Raw genomic sequence first — 21485 nt, 5'->3', positions numbered from 1 at the left:
CAATTATTTTAACAATAATAAAGTCGATAAATTTACAAATCACTATCCACGTTTATTGAAAAATTTATAAGCTTATAATCACCAAATTATTTTTGACTATGTAAGTAGTTGAGATTTTAAATACTGTATATTCCTCAACTACACAAGTCAAGTAAAATAAGTTTCAACTTAGCACACTTCACTGTGTTTATGATTGCTAAATTCATATCATTTCCATTTGCTATTAGCGCCATTTTGGTGAGATATTCCACTCCACAACGTGATAAACCCTCCTAAATTTTTTCCGATTTGATGTACATAACAAATTCTGAGTACATTATCCCAATCTTGACCATTTCACTTCACATATTCTCGTGCGAACCTTACCTGGCTGCAGGGTGTTCCCAGATGAGGTGCAGTATCAGCTACTCTAGCTCTAATTCCAGCTTTCTTTAAAACATTTCTTACGGTTTGTGTGGTCACAATTACATTTCGAGCGTCAGCTAACTCTTGTTGAAGCTGTCTTTCCGTTACATGTTTTCTTCGTAAAGCTTCATAAAATCTGCATGTGTAGTTGCTTGCAATCTCTTTCTATCACATCCTTCTGTCTCTAGATATCTCACAACTATCCAGGGCACAGTTGACTCTCCAATATATTAGCAACGTACCTCTGTCTCCAATAAGACCAATTATTTGTTCCCTTTTTAAATTTAAACTACTGTGTACTCTTTAGAATGCCGAAAAAAAATTTATACCAAACCAAATCCAATAATCATTTTTTTTTAAATTTTTTTCTGAAAATAAACCAGTCGATATTTTTCTGGCCTCGTTTTTTGTATTTTTGTTAGTTTCTAGTAGTGTAACAATAATAAAATTTCACTAACACTGATTTTGTAAGCAATGTTGCCATTATTATGGGTGATATGGTACTTTTTTGACAGAGTGCAAAATATATTTGTACTTCCGTGCGTTTTTCAGTAGGTCGTTTAAATATTTCATTATATTCAACACAAAACTTGATTTCAAAACGTTGCTTCAAATTCCTATGCTCTATTTTTGTAACATTACTCCTATTGAGACTCGAATTGAGAAAGTGGGTATGAATAGTCAGGTTTACAGACTGCAGACCTTTTAGTACAAGCAGTGTTGCCAGTCTCGTGACTATTCTAACAGACTTGGTAACTTTCTTTTATTTATATTAAATGACATGTTTGAATTATCTACTAATTATTTAAACTTTTAAATTTATTTAAATTTTTATAATAAAATCATTTTCAAATTAAAGTATAGAATTGAAAATAATTTAAAAAGTATTATAGTTAAGAACAATAAAGATTTTGTTTTAAATTATACTCCAAAAAATTCTAATACATATTTGAAACATTTTCATAATTATTCCTTTTTTTTGTACAATATAAAGCATATAAATTTGGTGCCATGACTAGATGATCAAATAAATGATGATACAAATACTTCTACCATTATTTAAGTATTTGAGATTGCGTTTGATATGATTATCAACAACGTTTAAAGTGATACTTTAGTAAATATGAGTCACTTAAAAATAGTTGAAACCATGATAGTCACCTATCAATATATGTCTCAATTAATAAGTAGACTTGTAGTACGATTGTGAACATCTTTAGTTTATAATCAATCTGACCATATTAGAAAAATGACGAATAGCGAACTGCAACCAACCATTTATAATTTTACGCTTCATTTTAAGATGGTCTAGAACCTATCGGTGTCGAAGAATTTGCAATCTCTCCGGTTTTATTGCAGAAACATTTCATCTCATAGACCGGAAACAATTGGACCGAAGTTTGTCCGCGATTTTCTAATTCCTGCCTTTTGAAGTACTGAAGGAGTATAAGGAAGTACTTACAAATCGTGGAAACTCCTTGGGTTCCCATTAATATTTTCCTGGCCAAAAATAGGTTATAGAACGATAGTTTATCATCGATTTTATTAACTGAATTTTTTTGGCAAAGGTTCTAAGGGCTAAAATTTTATATATTGATTTCCTGCCAACAAAACAAATCAAACATATTTGGTACAAAATGATCTAAAAAAATGTTAGCAGCATAAGGGTGTAAGTGTACCTGGGTCTTAGAAAATTTTCACCATGAGTCCGTTACTTTACAATCTATAAAAGGCAGGAATTTTGAATTAAACTGGTTTAGTTGGTAAGAATCAGAAAATTACGGAAAATCGATGATTATTCTTGCCTTTTCATATATTATATACTTTTGGTTCTTAAGCTCTTGCCAGAAAAATTTTTTAAAATAAAATCTATAATAAACTATCTAGGAATATGGCAGGAATCAGAAAATCGCGAAATGATCCATTTTTTTTGCAAGAAATTTTGATTTTTCTAGGAAAATATCAATGGAAACCCAAGAATTTTTCCAGGAATCGTAATTACTTTCGGTATTTCAAAAGGCAAAAATCAGAAAATCTCGAACAATCACTGGTCCATCAGCCATGAAACTTACAGATCACCAGATTCAAATGACACACGACAATATTATGTGTTCAGAACCATAATGACCAAATACTATAGAACAGAAAATCATCAACTTTCATGTGATTTAAACATAAACATACGCGCAGTTAGTAACATATGCAGGTGACATAGTACTAATGGTAAGAAATAAAAAAGTTTTAGAAGGAACACTCGATATAGTAGAATAAGAACAAGAAGAAAAATAAATTAAACCATCATAAAAATAGGAAAAGTGGTTTCGAAAAAGTGAAGAGCTCAAAACGTATGTAAAATAGATGGTTCTGATGCCAGTTTGATATTGATAGATTAGAAAGTAAAGGGTTGGTAGCAGTTTACAATGTATGATATTCCGAGATTTTTTATAAACTAATATTATTCCCAATCATGATATAACCGATAAAAAGAAAAATAATATGTAATTAGGAAACGATGGCCAGTCAAATGCGACAATACCTCCATAAACAAATTAAATAAATGATCAAACGCATTCTTTTTATTATAATTTTACATTAGGAGAGAAAATATTTAATCTTAATTTAATTGGAAATGGGATAACTACAGGTGAGTACAACTGATAAACTATTCATTAAAAATATTTTCTTTCCTCGTTATTTATTAAGCAACCTGTAGCAAATGTACTGATTCTTCTAAGGATTCCACTGCCTTTATTTTATTTTTAATGTATAATAACATGAAACTGTTTGTAAAATAAATCTGTGATTCTATTAATAATTATTTTATTATTTCTAATTTTTATCCTATTAATTACAATTGTTTTTCGAAAATCTAGATCAAACTAACTGCTATGGATACGAAATACCTAATCGCGTGCTATTTATTGATTCCAAAGCAGCTTATGACTCGCGAAAATAATAAAACCTTAAAAAAATAGAAATATTGAAGAAATTATTCAAACTTATATAAATAACACTTGGGCATACAAAAAAAAGGAAAGTCTCTTCTACCATCTTGTACAACTTGGCCTAAGAGAATAAGAAAAAGCCCTCAAGAGACTCTTCCAAGAGTCGCCAGTATTTAGCATGAATTCGTTCTGTTTGATTATTTCAATATATAATAATATAAGTTACAAATACGATAATATTTGAAAGAAAAATATCTTGAATAGCAAATAAGAATATAAATAATGAGTAAAAAGAAAAATGGCACCGTTTGTTAGGCCATGTTAAGTTTAAATACTTAGATGTTTTGTCAATAATCAGCTTTTAAATGGTATTTCAAAGAAACTTGAATCTGAATATATGTAATTTGAAACGTGTATTGAAAATAAAATGAGTAATGTTGCATTTAAAAATAATAGAGAGAATGCCAAAGAAATTTTAGAAATTATTCATACTGATGCCTGTTTAAAACTCCTCGAATTCAAGGTGAAAAATATTTCATTTCATTTATTGAAATTTACAGTAAAATTGTATAAGTAATTAAATCCAAAGTAGAAGTGTAAATTTTTTAGATGTGATAATGGCACGGAATATTTGAATAGTACGATTTACAGTTTTGCAAAAGAAAGGTGCATAGTTATAAATAAATGTCCAGCCTATGTACACGAGTTGAATGGAACAGCAGAACGTTTTAATAGAACGATTTTGAATATGGCGCATTGTTTACTAGACGAAGCAAATGTACATAAGGGATATTAGTCTGAAATGGTGCATGCAGCAACTTAACACTTTGTATCAAGTATTATTTTTTAAATTAAAATAAAACTTTATAACAGGTATACATTATTTTTCACATTTTGATTCCAACGTGCATATGCACATGTGCATAAGCATAACGTGTATGTGTGTATCGTGAATGATAAAAAATATTATGTACTGTACTATACATAAACCTATAAAAAAATACAATTATCACTTATGTTCTTCAGCAATAGTTTTGATATCATAAAAAATTGCTCTTCAGTATTGTTATTTTAGTTGAAAATAGAAATTAGTACTCGATTTCATTTTAATATAAGATTAAACAATTCATATTTTCTGGCTTCTTTTGATACCATTTCTACTAACAATTTGTTGAGTTCATACCCAGAATAGAAGTAGGGAATTTGTATAACATTGGAAACGATTAAAATACTAACTATTATACACAAAAATTATTTAATCAGTTCATTTTACGAAAATAAATAATTCCATACTTTAAACATTCTAATTATTAGTATTCATGTTTTCCATCGTTGGTAATTATAATCCTCACCATTATTAAAATAAAATTATCAGCTGTTTTAAACATGTTACTGCTTCCCACGTTTGTTTCCCGTTGGAGGTTTTTGTAACTGGAAACTACTTGAATTTTGCGCCAAACTAGATGAACCAAACAACTGTGTTGCATTTGCTGCAGGTTGAGCTCCAAAATTTGTACCAAAACCTACGCCACCGAATCCAGATGAAGTTGTTGTTGGTGTTGGATAAGCTATCGTACTTTGATTTTGTTGTGAAGCTAATAGTTGAGTGTTACCTACAAATGAAATGTTGAAATTACTTAAAAATGGAAATATTGGATTGGTGACCAAGTAATTTAATTATCTCATTTCTAATAATGTACTTAAACATCTGCAACATTCAAAAATCTTGGTATTACTTTTAATCGTGAATTAAATTTTGTTGAGCATATTAATATTATTCTTGGTGGAGCCTTTAGGAACCTCGGCTTCGTACTAAGAAATTCTAGGCAGTTTGCCAAAGTTAAAACCATATTTTTACTTTTTAATGCTTTCGTTCTTTCAAAACTAGAACATGCTTCTCTTATATGGGATCCAAGCTACCAAACTCATATCAACAAAATAATATTCACAGAAAGTATGTCAAATGTCACGGAATTGTGACGAATAAAATTGTCTGTCCACAATTGATAGGTCTTTTAAGAATAAATACTCCCTGAGTTGCCTTTTTATTCCACTTTCCAGTTGTTAGAGCTAATATTCTCAAATTTTCTCCTTTATACAGGGTGTTTAATAAAAAGGGTGTTGAAGACAAAAAATTATAGACATTATTTACAATTTTGTCGCAACTACTGGCCAAAAAATCCAGTCTAATCATTGTAGGATCTTGTTGAAATAGTAGCAGACTGACAAATCGGAATAGATTGTCTAAACTTGTCTAAACACATCAGGATAAGAGACAGAATAGGTGAATAAGTGAGCGCTGATTACTGCTATAAAAGTTCATTCCCCGTATTTTTTTTATCACACCTCGTATATATATATATATATATATATATATATATATATATATATATATATATATATATTTATATCCAGCTACAAACTACAAACTTACCTATAGCTAAATTGGTGAAAGGTGTCGGGCCTGTTGCAACCTTCGGTGGGGAATAACTCAAAATATGTTTAAAACTTTCTTCTGGTTTATACAAACTTTCAAATGGATTGGAATTATCGTTATATAATTGTCTTGTTGTTTGCAAGTAGGCCTCTTTCTGAGATTCTACTTGACTGTGTACTGAATGTAGTCGACCAGCTAGAGCAACAAAAGATTCGTGTAATCTCCGCATACCTACAGCTAAATCTTGAGGTGTCAGAGGATTGGAACTTTTATGATTTTTAACATAATTGTCTGCACCTTCAATTTGTATTTTTAATACCTGAAATATCAACATAAACATTAGACAAGGAGATTAGATCTTCAAGCCTACAGGTTTTTTATCCGGGGAAGTTGTGAGACCAATTATCACATATGGGGCGGTGGTTTGGGGTCATAGAACTAGTTTGAATACCACGAGGAACAATCTCTCGAAGGTACAAAGACTGTTCAACCGGGGCCATGAAATCATACCAACAGATGCTCTAGAAGTGATTCTAAATCTCCCATCTCTCCACATAGTACTGGAAAGTGTGACAGAAAAAACATCACTTAGAATGATTACAGACGAAATCACCCAAGAACAACCGTCCCTAAATAATGACCAAATCTGGAATACGCCTCAGGATGATGCATTAAAAAAGTTTAGTTTTGAGAAAAAATTTACTTCAATATTAAGCTGTGGGATCATAACACCATACAAGAAATGAACAGAAATACCATTAAATAGTAAACGGACGGATCTATAGCAATAGCGAAAACTGAAATAGATGGGTAAGGGCCCAAACCCAAAAAACACTCTGAAATCCTCACCACACCAAGCATTTTTTAAGCAGATATTTATGCAATTGAAAAATGTATCCAGTTCAATATACAGGAGATTATCATCTTGTCCGATAGCCAAGCAGTAAATAGAGCTTTAGCTCCAATATCATAAAATCCAAACAAACTTTGGGATTACTTAGAAAAATTAAAAAGATAGGCAAGAAAAATAAAGTTACCCTACAATGGATTCTGGGACACACCGAAGTGAAGGGAAATGAAATAGCTGATAAGCTCCATGAAGCGGAAACGGACAAACCCCTTCAAGGGACCTGTATTCTGCTGTGGTATCAGCTACAGAACAATAGAAAGAGCATTTCAAAAGAAGGTAGATAGGAGCAAAACCAATTATTGTGAGAATTTAAGGGGCTGAGACAGGCAAAGACTCTCCAGAAAAACTATAACCAGAGAAGATCTGCTGAATGTATCAACCTAAGAAAGAACAATCTACAAATACTAACAGGATTCCTATAAGGGCACTGTCGCCTCAATGGATACCTAAAAACGCTAGGTGTGTAGATTTTTATGCACAGAGGACAAAACCTCTATCCACATTCTCTCAAAGTGTTAAACAATGCGGAGCCCCAAGATATTTTTAAATCTTGTCAGTTATGCAGATCTACTAGGACACCTTCGCCGACGACACAGACATTCTACAGACATATTGAAATGATATCCAAATCCAAATGATATCCAAAAGTGGTTGAGCAAATGGAAAATCAAAAGAAACAAATCAAAATCCGCGTGACCTTCACTCCACAAGCTACAAACATGAAATACACCTAGACACAAGGCTTACATCGATTGATGCACCATGGTATGTGTCAAACCTAAACCTACATAGACTTAAACGTCAATATTTTCAAAGATGTCATAAAAGAACGAAGCACTAAACATCATGATCGACTGGCTAACCATGAAACCACCTTACTCCATCCACTTATAGAACTACAAGATGGCAGAAGACTAAAAAGAAATTGACTGACAGACTACAAAACGGGTACAGAGGATTTATCACTGGAGAAGACCTCATGAAGCGATAGTGGAGCTTATATGATATGAAGCCTTCCCATTAGCTTAAAGAATGTATGTATGTATGTGTTTTGATTGCTAATAAGTGAATAAAAATAAATCTTGTCGGTTATAAAATAAATTACCTGCATTTCTTTTTCAAATTTATCAGCAAGATTTAAGAAAAATTTTAAGGGTGCTATATTCTCGTATTGTAAACCAGGAGGTGTATCTTGAGTTCTCTGTGCTATTTCGACATCTTTCAAACATCTTGCAGTATCATATTTTAAATTTTCTGCTATTTGTCGATTTTTCTGTAACTGGCTTTCTACTTCACTGAGTAATGTTGTTAACTGAATGATATCTTGCTCTACTTTCCTGAAGTCCCTAATTGAGCATTTTGCTATATCAGAACTGCAAACAAGTATAAATACTATTAATCGTTCTTATAGTATATTGGGTGTTGGAAATATAAATATAATATATACAGTGTGGATAAACCAAATGGAATGAATCATTCACGGTGTTCCTTAACCAGACTTAAATGAAAATTACTTGAAATAAACTAGAGCACAAATACAACACAGAAATCAAAAAACGTGAAAGTGGCCATATTTCAATGATATCCCAAAGTATGAAAAAAATCGAAGACATCGATTTTTTTGCTGGCTGAATCCATTTAAAATGTGTCGTTAAGTAATTTGGAATTAAAATGCTGAAGTATACCAGCTATTATTCAATGTTTTATTATTATTAGAACTACTTCTGAAACCACGTGGTTGTCACGTGCCAAGCAGTTGTGCAACAAACTGAACGAATTTTCGTGAAATTAAGGAACTTTTTATCACATTCCCCATTACGAGTTGGGGATTTTATAAACTAACCCGTAAAGTTGATAAATATGAAGTAACTTATCATATATACCAAATTCACTGGTAATTTTATATAATCACCGAATTATACTTTCACCCTAACATATATAACAACTTTTTTTTGCTATCCATACAAAAAAATGTCAGTTAGTTATGTTAAATTTTATATCCAGCCACTAACAAACTTATTTTATAGAATGCAATCATTGACAATTCTCCTGTCGCCATTAGATTATTTTTTTTATTTTTTGTAAAAAGCAAGTACAAGAGAATGCACCCTTTTACACTTGAGTAATTCAATTGGTACCTGTCCTGTGGAGATACCTGATTCCACAGGCTTGCACTTCTCCCAAGAAATGAGTCTCGACGTGAGCCACGGCTGCCTGTCCAGTAAGTCTTGCAAAAACTGATATAGACGGGAGACAACTCGGAAGAGCATTAGCCAAGCTCCAAATGCGCGGGAAATATTTGATATGTCAAGTGGTTTGCACTGATTTCCCCATATTTCCCTATAGCTTCAGTCCATATGTCAGTGGCATAGGCCAGTAGGTCTCCAGTTGTTCTATGTTTGCTGAAGCCTTATTGACTGTCGCTGATTATGTTAGTAAACTGAAAATATGCTGGTTAACGACTTCCTCTATGACCTTGACAGTGGCTGACTCAGAAAATTATTATTGGGAACCGTCTTTTTTTCTTTTGTAGTTTAGGTTGAACCCGAGCAACTTTTCAATCTGCAGGAAAAAGACCTTTTTATACTTGTATGATAGAAAATAGAGGTGAAACCCTCTACAAATCGTACCTCACCGATCGCCGATGTTGCAGGTTTTCTGCGGTTTACCTGTAACCTGGTGAACCTGTCCACCAAATAAATGACCGACGACAGCTTTACCTGCCACCCAACTACCTGGATTCTAGGAACAAATGTTTGCTTAAAAGACTTTACTTCTTATTTACTTCTCATTCAATTACAGTGTACATCACTCTACCATTCTCTAAATTCACCACAGCCCCATTCCTGCAGTGAAATCATTGCTATATGAAAGTTAAACATAATAAACCCTTATTCAAACCAAAAACAACCCGAACCTCTTTCCCGCAAAACCTCGCCATGAAACAAACTCAACAGGCTGAACTGAAAAAAAAAAAAATCAAGAATGATACAGTTAGCGAAATTCAGACCATTCTTCCAACCTGAATATTTGAAAATTTCATAAGTTGGAATAGATAAAATTAAGAAAAAGCATGAATAATAGACAATACTAGAATACAGAAAAAAGAATCGCCAAAATAATGTAACAGAAGTTCATATATTCCAATTGATGGATTAGGGATTATACCAATCAGACATTTAAGTTAAGGGTACACCAAAATCTTACATTGAAGAGTATCAATTTTGAAATTTGACGTATTTCAGTATTTTTTATAAATATATACAGTAAGCAAAATAATAATTAAAATAAATTTCTTCCATTTTCCCTCACTTTAAATAAAAATTATTGAAGTTTACCTATGGATTTTTTGTTGTTTGACAAATTCTTTGAATGATTCGACTGTTTGGTGTATTTCATTCGGAAGTGGTTGATCTTTAGGTGTCACATCTTTTTGGGTGGTAACAATTTTTGTCTGTGTTGTGGCTAAACCTCCTAAGCCCACTGAAGAAGTAGTTGGAGCTGATGTTGTGGCTATAAATTAAGTTGAATGGAATATTAAAAGAAAAACTATTAAAAAAAATTTACTTGAACTAGTGAAAGTCGAAGGGTGTAGTCTGAATAACCTGATAAAGTACAATTATAAACAGTCTTTGTTTCAATGATAATATAATGACTATAATTACTGTAAAAATAGTTTTCAGTGAAATTCAATGCAGTCCATATGTATGGAGTGAATTCAATTTTAGCGTTTTTATGTACCATGTGAAAAAAACCTGAAAGAGACAAATTTCAGTATGAAAATATTATCCCCCTCGATTATAAGGACCCCGTCGAAAATTTTAAATAAGAAAAGGGGGCCTTGTGACACCTTGTTGGAAAGGGATTTTAGTCCTCTGCTCAGCAATAAAGGACAAAAATTTTTTTCGCTTTTCCTGTAAAATTTTCTATAGTATTGTATATTTTTTTTCATACCATTAGAAAGTACGGCGAACAAAAAACCCACCAAATATTTAGAAAAATCGATTATTTTGACGTGATATTTTTTGATTGAAAATCAAGGTGCTTTTTGGATATTAAGCCAAAATAAATATTTTAAATCATAAATATTACAGTATGTTTAGGACAAAGAAAGATAAGTTTTCACCAAATTTCGTAAAAAAATTTTTGTTAAAATATAAATAAAATACCAAAACATAGTTTTTTCCATTAATCACATAAATTTTGAGGTTATGTGAAAAAAGTGTACGAACAATAGTTGTACATCTTTTGATTACCTAGAACTTTACTATTTAACTTTTTTCTGTAGAACTAATAGTTTTGGCAGAGATAAAGAAAAACATTTTTTACCCTTAAAAACTCACCCCGCCCACTTTCTGAACTCGGATCACCCGTAATTTATTTTCCCCTTCATTATTTCCATATACTCTGCTTTTTCTAATAGGTTGTATCCTACCATAATTATCGACCCTGGTCTATAGAGAAATTATAGTAATATAATTTAACTGCTGATAAATAAAAAATCATCATTTTGAACAAAGCATCACATTTTAATAGTATAAATGTAAAAAAAGCACAAATAAATAATGGTTTTTTTGATTTTTATATAAAAATAATTTATTTTTGATTTTTTTTTGAAAAAATTGTCCATTTCTGTTTTATTTTCATTTTTCTGTCTTATTTTTGACCAACTTTCCATATGGATATCAATCTGACGACTTGTGACGTATCAAATATTTTATACATCATAAAAAAGCTCTATAAAGCTGTGAGTGCAATCTGCAGAAAGGGGATAAAATTGTTGCCAAAAAACCAATTTTTTTGTTCTTGCTGATTTTGAAAAAGCACCATCAATGCTAATTTTATAATAAAGTGGAATGGATGATTAACTAAAATTCAAAGCAGATTAAACCAAATTAATACAAATTTGTTGCTAATTAGTAGCTGTAATACCATACTAAATTCAAATAAAAAAAATGTTTTTTGGAAATTCAAATGTGTATCTGCTATTCTGGCTAGAAAGTCCATTTTATTTGAGAGAATAAATAAAATAAATTTGTTGCTAAATGTAGCAGTGCTTGTTGTCACCTAGAGAGTCAACAACTAAATAGAGACCTACAGGTTAAGTGCCTTGTTGATCTGTACAAATAAATTTTCTTAAAATTCAATTTGGTCTGATCAGCTTCAAATTTTAGGCAAGAATCCATATGATCTAAAGCCTGTAAAGCAAACATTGACAGTGATTTTTCAAAATCGACAAGAGCAAAAAAATCATTTTTTGTCAATTTGTTAGCAACAAATTTGAGCCATTTTTTTCCAATTTTGCACTGTCAGTTTTATACATCTATTATAGATGACCTCTTCTGTTATATTAATTAGTTTTATAATAAAATATACAATTTTATTTGATGAAATGATTAGCCCAGAAGGCAAAGAACCCGTAGAATGAGTATGACATTTAAAGAAATAATTCAAACTGAATATTTACCACTCAAATTAAATCCCAAACCAGTACTTGGAGCTGCTGCACTACTTGTGGCTGCAGAGCCAAAAAGTGGTGTTGCAGTAGAAGTTGCCCCAAATGATGGAGCTGCTGTTGTAGTGGTAAAATTTCCAAAAGAAGGTGTGGATGTAGTAACTGGTAATGAAGATGTTGCAGTTAATGTATTTCCAAATGTTGGAGTAGCTGCAGCTGTAGATGCAGTTCCAAAACTAGGTGCAGGGGTTCCAATTGTTCCAAAACTAGATGTTGTAGCAGTAGCGAATGTAGATCCAAAAGCAGGTGCAGAACTTACTGCACTTCCGAATGTGGGTGTAGTAGTTGGTGCTGCATTAATATTAGCTACCTATAGGAATATGTAGTCAGTGAGTTTTGTGATATAATTGGACCAAGCCACTCATTACAAAGATATAATATCAGAATAACATTTAATATCATAATTGAAACATCATCTAGTTTTAATTGAATGAACATTCTATGATATATTATTTAAAAAACCAAATATACCAAACCCCAGAAACAGTATAAAAATAGTTTACTTTACATTAACAAATATAGCATCTATTATATATGTTGAAATAAATAACATTTTATATGCCTTGAATACAAAGAAATTTGACTATTTAATTCAAAGAATAGATAACTATAACAATAATACAGACTCGTATATTTTTGAAAACATTGATTCCTTAGGTTATATTGATATTAATTCAAACTACGTGATATTTTATACTCATGCTTCATTATAACAAACTATGAATACCGTAGGTTGTGCAGAACTAAAACCTCCAACATTAGTGGTAGTTCCGAAGCTTGGTGTACTTGTTGGAGTTCCAAAAAGGGTTGCTGTTGTTGTGCTAGTATTAGCTGTATTACTAAATAGTCCTCCTCCTGTTCCAAATGTAGGAGCACTTTGAGTTCCAAAGAATCCTCCAGCGGAAGTGTTAGTAGAGGTTGTACCAAATAAACTCGTAGTAGCAGGCTGAGTACCACTTGCACCAAAACCAAAAGTTGGATTTTGCATATTAAAGGGTTATTTATTTTAATTTTCAGTAATGCATAAATTTTTAAAGTTTTGAATTAATCTAACCTATACCAGTTCAAAATAATTGACATCTGATGGAAATGTGCAAGCACAGAATATACCCTTAGGTATGTTCTGTGTGTTCAAATGTGTTTCCTGAAATATAACGGATACGACAAATTCAAACTCTACCATTTCATCGGTTGAATTCAAATGTTTAATGTGTATGTATATTCTCAATTTTTTTAAATAATTATATTCGACAAAAATAAAACGGACATTTTCTCATAATTTTCTTGTAGTTATTATTATGTACAACTTTCATTCTCAAATCGAAAGTTTATTGTTTCTTTATAGTTTTCGTCCTGCAATAAAGGACTCGCAGGCGCGAACAAGACAAGACATATTTGCGGGTCACTCAGTAGCAATTGCTATGGAAGGTTGTGTTTTCGACACCAAGATTTTGCATTCAAAATAACGAATTAGAACTTCACTACAAATAAACTTTGATTGAGAAAATTACAAGACGTGGATACGCGTCAAGACCGCGAACTATACTGTGAGCATTGTTCGAACCTGTGAGTGTAGACTGTGGGATATCTTATCCGCAATTCGCGACACGCTACGCTCTGCTATTCAAGCCATGATTCACGTGTGAGTTTGGATCAAACATTTTGGGTGTTCCACATAGTAACTACAATCGTTGTGAGAATGTCACTCATGATGTTAGACTAACGTTCACGACGGCCGTTATCATGAGGTCGGTCAAAATGAGCGTTGAAATAGTTAGCGGGATTTTCAAAGCTCACCACTGCATAAAAAAATCAATGACTTACAAATTGTCACATACTCCTTAAAGCTTTTGCCATTCGTTAATACTTATCACACAACTCAAAACGCCTCGTAAGCCATTCAACTTGGATTTACGCTTATAACGCGCTGGTCTAAGTGGAATGGGTAAGATCGTAGTCGTGAGTGCTTAGTGGAATGCACCCAAAATTGAATAAGCGTTAACTATAGAACATTCCTTAAGTATGTTCTGTGGCGTTAAAATTGTGAAAACTCCAGGAAGAACAAAATTACGTTAAAACCGCCCTTGAAACTCGTAAAATTTTCGATCATGAAAGTTCATCTAATCTATCAAAAATCTGTAAAGCAATAAATGAATTTGAAGAAACTAGGTCAATAAATCGATAGTCAAATTTTGATTAGTATTTGGTTAACTGTAAACGAAAACCACACTGGCCAAGTGCTATGAAGGTAGACGTCAAAAAAATGAGTTGAGAAGAAGAACAAAACTACTGACAATTTACTTTGAAATCTAAAAGAAGGAACTTACTAGGATTATTTATTTACATTTGTACTTGCTTTTTATTATTGGTGTCTTTCTTATTGTTATTTAATAGTGGAAACGCTTGAAAGAATAAGAAATATATTATGACACGACATGCAAGAAATTGTACTGCAGGGGCCGTTTATACGTATCACGAAAAGAAAAAAGATGCAAAAGCATCAGGTTATGGGACAAATTCTCAAAGACTAGGGAAAGACTCTGTAAAAGATTTTGATTGCTGTTCTCTTTCTTTACAGCCGTGTAGGAACCCAGTTATTACGTGAGTATTATCAAAGTTATCTATTCAATTTAAATTTGCAGAATTATTAATTACTGATTTGTTGCATTGAAAGTTTTTAAAAATTTTTACATAAATAAAGATGTGGAAAATATCCTCTTAATATTAGTTTATAATGCACGGGATATCTGGAAAGATAATATATCAATTTTTTTTGTAGTATCTCCATTTTCATTAAAATTATCATTTTTTATATTTGTACCAAGATGGCTGAACTTTTTCAATGTAGTAAGAAGTATCACTAAATTTTTAGCTAATGCACAATCTATTAGTTAATATTTGTAAATAAAACAATATTACAGGAAAGATGGTTACCTTTTTGATAAGGAAGTGATACTTGAATATATTTTAAAAAAGAAAAACGAATATAAACGAAAATTGAAGGAATATGAGAAATTAAAAAAATTCGAAGAAGAGAAAAATGCACAAAAAGAAGCAGAAAATATGAATCAGAAAATTTCTTCATTCCTTAAAGATGAGAACAATATAGTCAGCAAATCATTGCTGGAAGTAGATACGGGTAGGTTAATAAGTAAATTTCACAATTTATCCATGTGATTGAAAATCTATTTGGTATGAATTTAATTAATATTACTTGTTATTGTCAATTCCTTCTTTGAATTAGAGAGACAGCTGTTGTCACCAAAATAGCCAAGAGTAAGAGAGTTATCTGTTACCCTTTTAGTAAAGAAGATTAGGCAGCTAGGAATCATTAGGTGTTTACTATGCAACCAATGAAAACACTGTGGTGCGCCTGGACGAGATGCTCTATGTTCCATGTTGAGGCTCTTCATCGTAGTCTGTATGTACCTCTCCCTTAGTAACATGGTCTTCCTCCATTAAAAGAAAAGGACGCCAAGTCTGGAGAGGAATTTGGGATGGTGAATATCTAAACGATAGTTCTATAAAAGAATAAATAAATTGACAATTTGAGCCTAACTAATTGAAATAAACCTGAAAAATGAAGTTTAATTAATAAAAAAATATTAATCCAATATTAAAAATCTCATTTATTTGGGTTGAGTGGAATTTTAGAATTCTTCCTCTAGGTTTAAGATCGCACCTCCCTAAAGACATATAAAATTCCATGGAATTTACAATCTGTTTAATATATATAAAAAATAAGTAAATGGTATGAGTTTAAAAAATTTATATTTTCATTAAATCTCCTCTCTTAAGCTATATTCTTCTGTTTTGATGACATGGATAAATACTTAATGAAATCTAATCAAAAGGTCTATCAGTTTGAAACGTTTTAAGCAGCGCACTTATCTATCATTTTAAAAAACTCACTTGCGACCACATTTGATTGGGATTTAATTCTATCTCTATATCTCTTATTGCAGCATTGTACTTCACTGTTAATGGTGGGGATGTATATGTCTCTTTCTATGACAGAATTGGGTATGTACCATGGAGCGATAACTAAAATGCTCAGAACCTTAATTTGGAATCTTTGTATGATTTGTAGACTTCAATAATTGCTTAGAAGGAAATTATTTCAGAGAAATGCACTGAAAACCTGGCCAAAAGTCCAAATTGTCAAGTGTTCAGGATGCTGCAAAACTTGCTAATTATGCAATAGAGATGTTGAGTCTGTAATGGGGTGAAATAAAATATACCTAAAAAGTCGATATTGGGAAAAGAGAGATTAAGAAAAGTGTTATAAATACAATGCAGGCAGTCATTGGTACTAGGAGTAGGAATGTATAATAAAAATTAAAAAGAAGCTAAGTTGAAATGGCTACGATCTATGAAAGAAGAAGATAAGAACAAAGACAATAAAGTGGCTAAAGGAACAACTTGGAAAATGATTATGAATATAATGTAAAATTACATCTACATATAAAGAAAGAGAATAGAAAACGAACAACAAAAAATATTTATGAAACAGAATGGAGTCGGTATTTCAACAAATTATTAAAGGAAGAAGACAGTGAATATGAAGAAGATGATATAAGTGATAATGATACAATACTAGGAAATGAACAAAAACCAATGGAAGTGGAATGTAATGAATGACACAATCAAAAAACTGAAACACAATAAAACAGGAAGATCAGACAAAATAGTGAATGAAATAATAAAATATGGGGGAGATAAAGGCTGGAATCATGTCAACAACCATGGCACCGATTTTTTGTTGTCTCCACTTTACCGGCTTGTAATTTATTGAAATTCTGAAATTTTTCCTTTACAATTTTTTCATATTCTTGAGAAGTCAATAAATATATAAAAACTAGATAGTAGAAGTTTTTCATTTTTTTTAAAGTTTTTTAAGTTTCAAGTCCTAAAATTTAGGCTACTAGACCATTTTACCTTAAGGTAAAGTATGAAATTCTCTTTACAAAGCTTCATTTTGTAGTTATAAGCAAATAAGTCCCATAATAAAGTGGTTTTTTTGCGATTTAACAAGGCAAAATTTTTGTTAGCAATCTTTATTTGTGATCAGTGGTTCGTAAACATAGGATTGTAAAGAGGATGTCAGCAATAAAACTCCTCTAATTTTCCTAATCTAGACTAAAATAAATACATGCAAACAGCCAACTTTCATATATTATCCCTCTTGTATTATTCTATGTATTTTCAGAGAAACCTAGTACTTCTTCAATTTCAAATATGGCTGTAGGCAGAGATAAAGACCTTCCTAGTTTTTGGGTTCCCACCATGACACCAAGCGCTGAGAAAACAGAATTGATAAAACCCGTAAGTAATTTTTTTATATTCATTTCTTCAATTTTTTTAGCAAAAACCTCATTTTATATTTTGCAGGATCCAGTAGTTTATTGTCCCATATCTAATAAGCCCCTTAAAGCTAAAGATTTGATCGATGTTAAATTTGTTCCTGTAAATGATCCAGATGAAAAAAAGTCCATTTATACAAAAGAAAACAGATATATGTGTGCTATAACCCATGACATTTTGAGTAATTCAGTACCATGTGCAGTTTTAAAACCAACGTAAGTGCAAATTATTGAAATAAAATTTATAGATTATTTTTAAATCAATTTTTAAAAATCTTATTGTGACATTTTGTGTTGATTTTTTAGTGGAGATGTCGTAACTTTGGAATGTGTCAATAAAATTATTAAAAAAGATATGATCCATCCATTAACAAATAAACCATTGCACAAAAAGGATATAATTATTATGCAGAGGGTAAGTAATAGTAAAGCTCATAAAAAATGTGTGATATTTTATTTGATTCTGAATGATATCTGGATAATGTATTTAGCAGTTTTTTGTAAATATTTTAACAGCTATAAATGTTTAAAAAATTTGATTAAAAAATGATAAAAGAGGAGAAAATGTGCACTAAAAAGTACCACCTCTCTAAACTGTATTTCCAAAATTAATGATTTTCATTTAATGCCCGACATTGCCCCATCAATCAACTTGAGGATCCTGGTCTAAATTCTAGGGATTTTTAAAACTAGCGTAAAAAAATGAAAAACATTTTCATTATCCATTTTTTCATACGATATTTATTGGGTATTGGGGGCTACAAAAAAACAGTGCCCCCTGGTTGACATGATTCCAGCCCTTGTAGTGATCTGGAACAAAAAAATTCTTATTTCTTAATAAAAAAATTCACAAAATGGCGTCAACATGAAATATCAATTTTTTTTGCTCCTTTTCTTAACCTTTTCGAGTTTTTAAAAATACTCCAAATCTTTTAAAATCCAAGATAGAGAGATTTACCAAATTTCAAAGGAATCTGTCAGATAGAACTTGAGATATCATGTAAACTACTTCAAAAAAAGTAAAAAGAGAAACAATTCCAGTAGAATAACTTGTTTCACTCGGCCGGCTTAGACGCTACGTCACAAAATATAATGTATCTCTGGAAATAGTGCGATTTTAAAAAAAATCTGTTCAAATACATATTTTTAAGGATCTAAGCTTTGAAAATATTAAAAAAAAGATTTTTTCCAAACTTCTAGACCAGAATACCCCCTTGAAGTGTGTGTGCTATTTTATTGTGACGACAGTTAATAACTCAGTTGCGCATTATCTAAAAAAAGTTCATTAAGAAAAATTATACGCAATAATATGCTCCTTATCTGGAAAATATTTCATAGCTGAACGGCAAAGCACACATAAGTTTATGTATCACTTTGCATATTACCATTATCCACGTTCCCACAATATGCAATATTGTTGAATTATAAGAAAGTTCCTATCTTAAGAAAAATTAAGCCAATGAAAAAATGTTTTTGATAAAAATTTCACGCTCTATAATTTTATATCAAATTATGGTATCAATGGAAATAGTCAAAAACTATTTTTTATACTAGTAAATATATAGTATTAAAATATAACCACTTCACATAGATTTTTGATAGAACTTTAGCTGAAATGGAAATGATATGTCATATTAGAAGTTATGAGCCATTTTTGAATGTCCTGCTTCCAAACAAGACCTTGTTCACTTTGAATTACTAAAAACGAAAGCCTAGTTCACATGAGACCATCGCTGGCTTTGTATTTGCCTTGTGTAAACAGTTTATCAAGTTGAGTCAGCACTGGCGAGAATAGAGCCCCGTTTATTTTTCAAGCCAGTGACCTCCGCCCGGATACCTCTCGATCACCACGCTAGCTTTGCGGACGCGTGTAGACGCATCACGCCTGTCACTGGCGAATATCCGTACGGTTTGTGTCTTTTTGTGTACTCAAAAGGATTTTCAAATTTTAGTTGTTCCAACAATAAAGCAGAAGCTTCAGATATAGGTGTATCGCTTAACCATTAATAGTACATATTATATGTTCTTTAAACATGTATACATCCGAAAAAAAATCCGAGAATGAATGGCCTCGTCTGAACAACAGGGGCCAGGCCAACGTTCGTGTGTCTGCAGGGCTGGAGCCAGCATTACTACTGGCTTCCTATAAGCTCTGCAGAGCTCTCTTTAAGGTAAAAGTTGTACTAAGTGTTAATTCTTTTATATATTTCAGGGAGGGACTGGATATTCGCTCACAAATAAAAAACTAGATGGTAAACAAGACAGACCTGCGCTACAAGCTTAAATTTAATCCTATCAAGTATTGTATATATGATGTAAAATATAATATATCTAAGAAAATATTTTTCTCTCTTGTATTGACAATTGAAATTGGGACTATAATTAATAAAATAAAAAAAAATATGGAATATTAATAGTCCTAATAAACTGGTGAAGGAAAATATTATAAATACATATGAGAGGAGAATACAGAAATAAATCATTGTAGCACATTAATCAATAAATCCCCTAATGCGTAAAGAAAACGTGGGAAAAGTGTCTACTTTTGTTTTTAAAGACCTCTCACTCCATTCGAAAAGTTCAATAAAAACTTAGTGTTGATTCTGAAACGTCCTCTATTCAACATTATAACGTCTTTGAGACAAGGAGATATAATAAACAATGGTTATTATTGTACATTATTAGATTGATTGAAGATGAGAATTTACTAAAAAATTGCCCAATTGGAGATGAAAAAAATGTTCAAAAAGTCAATGAATTCCGCTTTGAATTGGTCTCCAGAGACTACTGGCTATTTTTATACACGAAAAAATGTTCGTACGATAGAAAGGCCAATCAAATTAAGAAGTCGTTGTTAAAACAGAAGCTTATTTTGAGGTCAAAAAGACAGCATAGAACCGTGGGAAAAGTGTTGAACTGAGTGTATCAGTATTGTAACATGCCAATCGGCCTGTTCCGTTTTTCTTAAAATATTTTTCATTTCTATGTTTTAGTTATGGTATTGTAGTCACTTCTGTTTTTAAAAACCTTCCACTCTATTCTAAAAGTTCAATAAAATCTCAGTGTTAATTCCGAAACGTCCTCAACGTTATGACGCCTTTGAGACAAGGTGATATGATGAAAAATGGTTATTATTGTACGTTATTTGATTGATAAAAGAAGGAAATTACTAAAAAATATCCCATACAGAGAAGCAAAAAATGGCTAAGAAAGTCAATAGCTGTCGCGACATTTTGGTAAGATTCTGGCATTGTTGAAAGTAATTGTTGTGTTGTCAAATTCCGACAAAAATGAACTTCAATGAGTTTCTTTTTCGAATGTGTGTTATGCAAGCTTCTCATGATCTCTCCTGCTGTTACTTTTGTCTTTGATGCTTCCAGAATATTATCCCATAAGAACTGTATTATCTGGGATTTGGCTTCCATATCATACTCCTTCCTTTTTCAAGTCCGTTGCTTTTGTCAGGTCAGTCAGTTCTGAAACTTCTTGCTGTTCGAATAATAACGTAACTCAAACTCCAGAAGTACCATCAAATGTTTGCATGCAATAATTCGAATATTTTGTGGCTATTTACCCTTCTGCTTATTGAGATTATTCCAGAATTTTCTTTCAGTCTTGTGTTTTTGCTTAAGTTTGCTGCTACTTCCACAGTTATTCTATAGTTTCCCAGTTATTTCATAGTATTCAAATAGCTGTCACTTGGAAAAAAATATGACTGATGGACGAACCACACATTTTCATTCCGTTTAACATGATCATATCATTTGATTCAAAAAGATCTTTTCAATGCTATTTTCCGCGGTGATAAAGTATAAGAGTAGATGGTGTTATTGTGGCTATATCTCATTCAAACTTGAACAGCATCTTAACAAGCTGTCCAAGGAACATAGAAAACGATGGTTAGATGCTA

The 21485-nt window shown here is 31.6% G+C and overlaps 2 protein-coding genes across 2 annotated transcripts; one reads left to right on the top strand and one right to left on the bottom strand.

The window, feature by feature from the left end:
• Positions 1-4586: 4586 nt before the first annotated feature.
• LOC130447802 (nuclear pore complex protein Nup58) lies at positions 4587-13332 on the bottom strand. The gene is made up of 6 exons (XM_056784825.1): positions 12940-13332; positions 12165-12522; positions 10036-10210; positions 7803-8070; positions 5785-6106; positions 4587-4963 (listed from the first exon to the last, which is right to left on the bottom strand). The coding sequence occupies exons 1-6, from the start codon at positions 13198-13200 to the stop codon at positions 4740-4742; spliced, it is 1608 nt and encodes a 535-aa protein (XP_056640803.1). The 5' UTR covers positions 13201-13332; the 3' UTR covers positions 4587-4739.
• Positions 13333-14477: 1145 nt separating this feature from the next.
• On the top strand, positions 14478-20110 carry LOC130447392 (nitric oxide synthase-interacting protein homolog). Its single transcript, XM_056784187.1, has 6 exons — positions 14478-14813; positions 15134-15351; positions 17422-17537; positions 17604-17791; positions 17882-17990; positions 19788-20110. Exons 1-6 carry the CDS (start codon positions 14638-14640, stop codon positions 19857-19859), a joined length of 879 nt encoding a protein of 292 aa, XP_056640165.1. The 5' UTR covers positions 14478-14637; the 3' UTR covers positions 19860-20110.
• The last annotated feature ends 1375 nt before the right edge of the window (positions 20111-21485 follow it).

Source organism: Diorhabda sublineata, chromosome 8, assembly GCF_026230105.1.
Source record: "Diorhabda sublineata isolate icDioSubl1.1 chromosome 8, icDioSubl1.1, whole genome shotgun sequence".
Classification (NCBI taxonomy): domain Eukaryota; kingdom Metazoa; phylum Arthropoda; class Insecta; order Coleoptera; family Chrysomelidae; genus Diorhabda; species Diorhabda sublineata.
Note: the sequence above shows the minus strand (reverse complement) of the source record. Positions and strands in the feature narration are given on the sequence as shown.